Raw genomic sequence first — 8,352 nt, 5'->3', positions numbered from 1 at the left:
CAGGAGGGCAGCTCAGACCTGGAAGAGCCCAGTGAAAAAGTCCCGACTCTGGCCCCAGGGCCCTGAACCTTCCTGCTCCACATTCTTGGCTGCTCTCTTTGCTGTCAGTGGTGGTCAGTGCTCCATCCATGAAAAGAGAGGCCTCAGCAGCTGGTTTCTTCTATGTCTCTGAATTCCAGGTAGGGGCAAGAGTGTGATATTTGGAGCTAAAGGGTGTCTCTAACGGGCCCTAAACACTATCAGTGTGACCCTGGGCCGGTCACCTTATCTCTCTGAGCCTAGTTTCCCCCTCTGTTAACTGGGGATGATGACTCAAGGGATTACTGAGAGTTAAGTGAGGACTGGTGATAAAGGAGCTGATTACTTGTAAGATGTGAAATAATTCCCCAACTTTTGAGCAACCGTCCTTTCCTTGGCAACACCCCATGATCTGGACACCACCTACCTCGCTGGTTCAGCCTGTGCCCAAGCTCTGCCCACCGCTGTCCCAGCCCACACCAGCACCGTTACCTGGTGGAGGTACCTTTTCCCATGCTCCTGCCCTTTGCCCAGCAGAGCTGCACTTGGCTGGGCACTTAGGCAGAGAAAGTCCCAGGCCTCCAGCCCCGTTTCCCACATTAATATACCCTGGAAAGCGAACCAAGAGTAGAATTCTTTATTAATTTCTTTTTTTTTTTTCTTAAAAAAACAAAAAAGTATTTCTTCAATATAAAAAATAAATATTTTAAATATGACTTTGAATAAATAAAATCATCTGTCATTATGAAACATTCCCACAGGGTACATTCATCAAATAGGAATTTGTCACCCAAGGTGAAATCCTTTCCATTGGAAAGGAAGGACAGGGAAGATCTCTGGATAAGGCCACATGGTGGGTCTACTGAGCAAGCGCTGTGGGTTGGGATTGGGGGTGAGGTGGGGTAGGGTGGTGTGTTGGAGATGGTTCTAAGGTAAGAACATCGGTACCATTTGAAGGAGCCTCAGCGGCGCAAGTGGTCTGCAATGGGCTGCTTAGTCCATAGGTTGGTGGTTCGAACCCACCCAGCAGCTTTGTGGAAGAAAGGCCTGGCGATCTGCTTCCATAAAAGATTGTAGCCAAGGAACCATTTGCAGCAATTCCACTTCATAACACATGGGGTGGCCATGAGTCAGTGGCCAACTGGATGGCAGCTAACAACATTCCCCTAACTCAGTAACTTTCAACTCTTGCTTCCCATTAGAATAAACTAGAGACTTTAAAAACAAAACCAACGACTATAACAAAAACACTAACATATGGGCTCTACTCAGGACCAATTAAATCAGAACCTCTGTACCATCTGAAGGGAAATGACTAGGTCTCTCAATTTCAGGGCCCCAGCCCCACACGCTATGTCTATTGTGGAGGGCCAGCCAAGCAGGGCTGGACTGCCTCTGTCAGGGAGAAGCTGGCCTACTATAGGCCAAGGGAGACAAGGGGAAGGAGGAAGAGAGATAAGCAAACTAGCAGTGCTTTTTGATTTAAAAAAAAAAAAAATTTTTTTTTCAAATAAAAGTCTCCTTGACAGACTGCAAGACCCCCTCTCCTCCTTAAAAATCACCTCTAGTCCAGGCACACAGCCCAGGACTCCAGGATTGGGTCAATGCCAACAGAAGAAAATGAGGAAAAAAAAACAAACTATCTTTTCCCACAAAGGCTCAATAATTCGAAGATGCTGTGGGTAGGGGGTTTTGATATGCCAGGCTGGTTCTGGAAAAAGTGCTGTGGATGCGGACCGAGGGGCAGAATCCGGGCTGGTGTGAAAGGGGCATGGGTGGTGGGAGAGTCAGGGGGTCAGGTGCAGGTAGGGAAGGAAGGCCACCTAGGTGTGCCCAGCACAGGTGTATCCACAAGGTAATGAGATGATGGGTGACCCAGCTGGCACTGGGCTCTAGAGTCACCAACTCTGGCTTTAGATGAGGTTGGCTTTCTTGTAGCTCAGCTTGGAGAAGGTAAGCCAGCCCCAACCTGTCCACCAACAGAGCAGAGAGATGGGAAGGGCAGCATGCTGAGATCTGGGACACAGGTGAGTGGGACCCGAGCTCAGAGCTGAGTCTCCGTGTCCTACTCTTGCCGTGGGGACAGGTTTAACTCCTGGCCCTGGGCCCACTCTCTCAGCTTGCCTGCTGCCTGCCTGCCAGCAGGTAGGCATGGATAAAGTGCTCAGAGAAGGACAGAAAAAGGTACAAAGTGAATGCAAAGCATCATAATCACATCAGCTAAACTGCTAGGACCACTGCCTGTCTGCTCGGGGTTTGAAAAAAGGCCCAAACACACCTCTCCACAGCTTTCCCTCTTCCACACTGGAGGGCATTTCTAGACTTGCCTGGCCCTCAGCTCAAAGGAAGGGATCAAGTTCCCTGTCTCGAAGCCCAGACCTGGGTGGGGGCATGGGGTAGGTGGGGCAGAGGGGACCACAGCTTCCTGGTCTGAGTCTGGGGGGTCTCAGGCTGCCCTCTCCACAGCAGAAGGTAGTGGTTCCCACACTGCTCCAGCTTCCCAAGGTCTCCTCACCCAGGCCCTGGTGTCTTCAGTGGTGTTTAGGACACCAGAGAAGGTACTCCCCACTGTGTGGGAGCATCTTTGGGGAGAGGGTGCTGGGTCAGGACAGTTCCAGGGCCCCTCAACTGCTAGTTTAGAGCAGTATGGGAATAAGACATTTGCACGACTCCAAGGGATGCCAGGGAACACAGTGTGAATGAGGCCCCCCAGAGTCAAGCAACATGGCAGCCCTGGCAAAAAGTACCTGGCCACTTCACAAAATGGCCTAAGCTTACAGTCTGAACCCTGGGTCACTCCGGCACAGTTGAGGTGGTGGGATGGAGTCAGGTGCCTCCACTCCTACACCAACCCTTCTCTGAGCTTCACCCGTAAGGATTCTCCCACTTGTAACATCTTCAATATCCAGGCCAGGCCCTATTAAAAGACCTGGCCCAGGCTCCTAGGTAGACAGCCATCTTATTAATGTTGGCTAGGCAGCAGGAAATGGGAGCTAACTTTGCCACTTAAAGCACCAATAAGTTAATATAAATAAGATATTATAATAAATACACAACCATGCTGGGCCAGACACTCAGCACTCTCAGATCCCAGGTTCCCCTGAGACCCTGACCTCAAGTTCTGCTGTCCCCTTATCTAGGGACCAGGGACCACCTCTGGTACCCCTCAAGTACCTCCCTGTGACTTCACCAGGCCTCCATAGCCTCAGCTGTGAGCTGCCACTTTGAACTACCCCATTCCCGCCCTTATAGGCCCTTGCTCAGAAGGAAGACTCTGGGTCTGTCTCAGAACCTCCTCACTTGACTTTGCACCTGTCCCTGCCCCGCCCACCTCCACTAACCCCCTTCCAGGTCCCTAGCCATCTTGGGCTGCAGAAATGCCTATAGCGAAGAGGAAGGAGAACTATCTCCCTTTCCAGGCTGGGAGGTGGCAGTGCACCTCCCCAAGGGCTCTCCCATACTAAATGCCAGTGACTTCCTTCTGGAACCTTCCACCCAACAGTCCCTAGGCCTGAGTTCTCCAACCTCTCTCATGAGAGTGCAGCATTCCATCCCAGAGCTGCCTTCTCTACTTTCCATATGCCACATCTCCAGGGACAGGGAGTCCTCTGGGATCCCAGCACCTCATATTCCAACCACGCCTTCCAACGTTGCCCTAAGGGGAGGATGCTGAATGCCATTCTGCTGGGAGTTGGGCAACTGCCCGAATCCCTGCTCTCTTGCCTTGTGGTCAGTGCCCCTACGAGATGACTTCTTTTGCTCACTGCCTAAAGCCATCACCAAGGGTCAGGCAGGGGCAGAAGTCCAACTCACATTCCACTTGCCAGCCTGACGCCTTGGTGCCTGGTTGCCATCTTCCAGAAAAACGGGCACCACCTTGAAATGACACAATATCGAGGCCCCGCATGTGGGAGTTTTGACCCTGTTCGGCTTCATCCCAGCCCACCCCAGAGTGAAGTAGACTGGCAGGGAGCCCTCAGGGTCTTCCAGCTACTTCTGCCTACACTGAGCAATGACCCCCTGCCGCACTGTGAGAGCCCCCCAAATCTGGATCCCACTCCCACCATCCCTCAGTTCACAGCACACTTTAAGATCCCGTGTTAGAAGGCCTGGACCAGCTCAGCAATGACCTGCTTATACTTCCCCAGGAGCTGGCAGCCCAGCTTTTTCTTCTGGAAGACATCCTTGCCCGAGGTGTCAGGGCCATAGGACACATCCACGTGGCTCACGTGGTACTTGTTGCACAGGCGGCAGAGCACATTGCTGAGGAGTCCCCGCATGGTGTCCGCTGTCGAGCTCAGCTTGCTGTGGAGGTTCTGGTCTTTGGGGTTGAGAGCTTTCTGGTCCCGTGTGATGTTGCCCAGGGAGGCGCCAAGGTACGCGATGATGCGGTACAGGTCTACCAGCTTGTCCTTCTCTGTGCCGTCAGCACGGAAGGTTGGAAAGTCTGTCACATTGGGGCCGCACAGCTTGTCCACGTTGCTGGGGAACGGCTCGCCCTGGGCGGTGTACTGAGGAGCAGAGGGAAGAATGGAGGTAAGCAAGGAGGCAGGGATCGGTGTTGCAGCCCTGCCACCAACCCTCAAGGCACGCTCTTGGGCCTCAGTTTCCCCACCTATGGCATGGAGACCCAACTCTGTGGCCCGTAGGCATCTCAGGATCATCAGGAGACTCAAATGGATACCTGGCTGTGAATGCACTTGGTAAAGAATCAAGGCCTCTAGCATGCAAGGATTGTTCCTATTACTTAGTATTAGTATTAGCAGCCCCTGGGTGGTACAAATGGTTAATGCGTTCAGCAGCTAACCGATAGGTTGGGAGTTCAAGTCCACCCAGAGATGCTTCAGAAGAAAGACCTGGCGATACAAATCAGTCAGTGCAAACCCTATGAAGTAGGGTTCTACTCTGACACACATGGGATCACAGTGAGTCTGAATCGACTCAGTAACAACTGGTTTGGTTCAGTTTTTTAATTCTCATGGTCATAAGGGGAAAGAAGGAAAACCTGGGTGCCTCACCTTCAGAGGTGCACCACACACACTTGCCCTGTCACCCACCTGGGTATCTCTCTCACCCAGACCCACCATCCACCCTCTATCAACAGCATCTCTCTGACCACCTCCCTGCCTTTTCCCTCCTTTGTGCATCTCCATCTGCCTCTCGCCCCACCGTGGTGGGGGAATCCCCAAAACCTGAAGTGCCAGGCCCTTTACTCTCTCACCAGAGCACTACCCTGACCTAACCCAGGGAATGTCGATTCCTGTCTGGGCTGGGGGTAGGATGTGGGGAAGCTGGGTGTGGCCCAGCCACCTCACCTTTTTTCCTTCCAGCCTAAAAAGGTCTCCTACCTGGCCAGCACCTCCAGCTCAGGTCAGGGCAGCCTCCACTGATATCTGCAGGGGTTCTGCCCACTTCTCCCACCTCAGGCCCACACCCTCCTTCCTCAGTCCCCCGGTGTGGGAGGGGTAACTTACATAGGCAATAAAGAGGGCACTGGCACTACTGTTGAGCTGCAGCAGTTGATTCCTGATCTGGGTCATAAGGTTGCTGGGACATGGGTGACGTGTGGTGCAGGTGGCATTGTCAGGAGTGATGGGAAGGGGGCTCCCTGCCCCATGTTTCCAGTGCAGAACAAGCAGCAGTGACAGGATTCCTAGAAGCCGATAGAAAGTTGTCACGATCAGGAGGGTGTGGATGGCAGCTCGAGGCTCAGGTGATACTGGATGCACTGTGTCTCCACCTACGGCTCTCTGGCTACTGTCTTTGTCTCACTCTATCTCTATCCCACTACCCCTGCTTCTCTCACTTGCTTATATCTCTCTGCAGGGCACGAGCTGTTCCCACTGATTGGAACCTGATCTAGGGTGACATCCAACCATCCAATCCCTTCCCTCAAGAAGGCAAAAGCCCCCCGGCCTCCTGGCTCTCTAACTTAAGGGTACCATTCCCTGTGCTATTGGAATACAAGGCGCTTATCTCCCTATATCCCTATCTTCCTATCACCCCATCTCCTGAGATGGTCCACAGTGACCCAGATCTCCCAGTCTGGGCTCCCATGGGACCACTGGAAGGGAGATCCTTTGCTGACCCTCTTCTCTATCCCAAAACTGCCACCTGATTCTAGCTCCCCAGGCCAATTGCCCCTCAATTTCCCATCTCCTGCATCTCTGTCCTTCCCCAAATGTGGCCAACTTCCCTACCTTTGATATTGTTGTTGTTAGTTGTCCTAGAGTCAATTCCGACTCAGGGCGACCCATGTGTGCAGAGTAGAACTGCACTCCATAGGGTTTTCAATGGCTGCGACCTTTAAGAAGCAGATAGCCAGGCTTGTCTTCCGAGGTGCCTCTGGGTGGGTTCGAACCTCCAACCTTTCGTCTAGTAGTCGAGAGCTTAACCATTTGCCTCATGCAGGGACTCCATACTTCCCTACCTAAGGCCCTCAATTTTCATCCTGATTCTGCAACTCTGCCCCCATCCATTCCCAAATCACTCAAAAGTCCCTGTCCCCAGCTCTATTCAGCCTCTGGCTTCTGTGCCCTCACCCTCTTGTCTACCACCCCTTGCCCCAGTCCTGGGTTAGGGCAGGGGAGTCCAGGGGTCCCACAGCCCCCAGCCCCCCAGGGCCTTCAGAAGGGAGAGGAAACAGTGAAACCAGGAAAGAGAAAATGGAAAAGGTTGCAGGCAGCAGAGTGGGCGGGGAGGAAGGAAAGTGAAACGTGACCGGAGTTCTGGGAGCTGTCTGGGCCTGTCCTGGGTCGCCCCTCCCCCTGGGGCATCCTCCCTCCCTTCACCCTCAGGCCCCTTTCCAGCTGGCAAGGGAGGTAGTAGGGGCTGGGGGCAGCAGGCCAGTGAGGCAGGAGCCTCCTGCCTGGATCCCCCTGCTGGAACTGGATGGCTGGTGGCAACCTCACTTACATACACTTCCTTTAGGTCTCCTGTTCATCCCAGCATCCCCAGGCAGTGCTGAGGCCCCACGGTGGCTGGGTGTCCCCACACCTCATCTCACCTAGCACAGACCATGCACTTCCCAGGCACTAGTAGATGGATGCAGCACCTGCTCCCGTCCCAGCTGGAGTTTGCAAACTGCTCAGCGCCCTGCTCCCCTCCCAGGAAGCAGCCAGGGACGCAGTTGGAAAAGAGAAAGCGGAAAGAAAGAAAGAGGGAGGGTGAATCAGACAGAAAGCAGAGAGAGAGAGAGTTGCTCCGGGAGAGCGGTGGAGCGAGGAGCAGCAGGAGGAGTGAGGGGAAGGCTGAAGGCTGGAGCGGCCTCCTCCCTCTCGCCAACCTGCCGGGCGGGCGGCTGGGCCAGCGGTGCCCGGACCATGTGCTGCGCCCGCTCCCGGCCGCCACCCAGCGCCTCCACCGGCCGCGGCCGCCTGGAGCAGCGACTTCCCCGGCGCTGAGTGGGCGCCCCGAGTGCCGGGAGTCTGCGGTAGGTGGGTGCCCCGTTCGCTCGCTCGCTCGCTAGAGCCAAGTGCCAAGTTCAGCGCCGAGTTCAGTGGGCGCGGAAGCCAGAGCTGGCGAGTGGATTTACCTGCCGCCAAGACCTTCATTATGGGCTGGACTGCAGAGGGCCTTGGAGGAGACCTTAGATGCCGGCACTTTTCAGAGGTTCATGCTCAAACGGGGAATTTGCCTGATTTATATACCGGAGCCTGTGTTGTAAGACAGAGAAACGGCTATATTTAGCTGGGATCCCCGTCCAGGAAGTTGTTTGAGGTGCATCATAGGAAATTATGAATGGAAGAAAGTGAGAGTGAAGGGGGGGGCAGAGTAAGGGGGGAGGGTGGGGAGGGCAGACTTTTTCCCTCTTCTAAGAATTTGATTGATAAAATTATAATGAAGTCTTCTACCAAACGCCCTGCGGTTTTCCTGAGTGGCTTGCCCTTAGAGTTGTTTGAAGATGGGGAGGGAGAGGAGGGAACCTGGCCGAGTCAGCAGGGTCCCGTGTGGACGGGCAGTGGGTGCCCCAGATGGCCCTGACTCACCTGGGCAAGCGGAGGAACTCGCACCTGTGGCCCCTGGGCAAGGGCTTTGGGGGGCAGTGGGGAGGAGGCAGGCTGGGGCTGGGCTGAGAAGGAGGCTCCAGGAAGAGGGGCTGGGGCCTGGCTTGGACTTTAGACAGTAATAAAGCGGAACTGAATGTGGGCGCTGGAAGCCACCCCAGAGATGGCCTCCTCCAATCTGCCCATTTCCACAAAGTAGAGTGGGGCTCTGAAGAAAGCAGGTGCCCAGGGGTCCCCTAGGCTCAGGCCCCTGATCTCCATCAGCATATCTGCTCCGCTGACCACTGTACCTATGTGAGCCTGGGGAGGAGGACAGGAAGATGGGAGG

General features: G+C 54.3%; 1 protein-coding gene across 1 annotated transcript; it reads right to left on the bottom strand.

The window, feature by feature from the left end:
* Positions 1 to 759: 759 nt before the first annotated feature.
* LOC126065952 (leukemia inhibitory factor) lies at positions 760 to 7,732 on the bottom strand. Its single transcript, XM_049866599.1, has 3 exons — positions 7,553 to 7,732; positions 5,493 to 5,671; positions 760 to 4,529 (listed from the first exon to the last, which is right to left on the bottom strand). Exons 1-3 carry the CDS (start codon positions 7,569 to 7,571, stop codon positions 4,119 to 4,121), a joined length of 609 nt encoding a protein of 202 aa, XP_049722556.1. The 5' UTR covers positions 7,572 to 7,732; the 3' UTR covers positions 760 to 4,118.
* Between the last annotated feature and the right edge of the window lie 620 nt (positions 7,733 to 8,352).

This window comes from Elephas maximus, chromosome 22 (genome assembly GCF_024166365.1).
Source record: "Elephas maximus indicus isolate mEleMax1 chromosome 22, mEleMax1 primary haplotype, whole genome shotgun sequence".
NCBI lineage: Eukaryota > Metazoa > Chordata > Mammalia > Proboscidea > Elephantidae > Elephas > Elephas maximus.
This window is presented reverse-complemented; position numbering and strand designations above follow the sequence as displayed.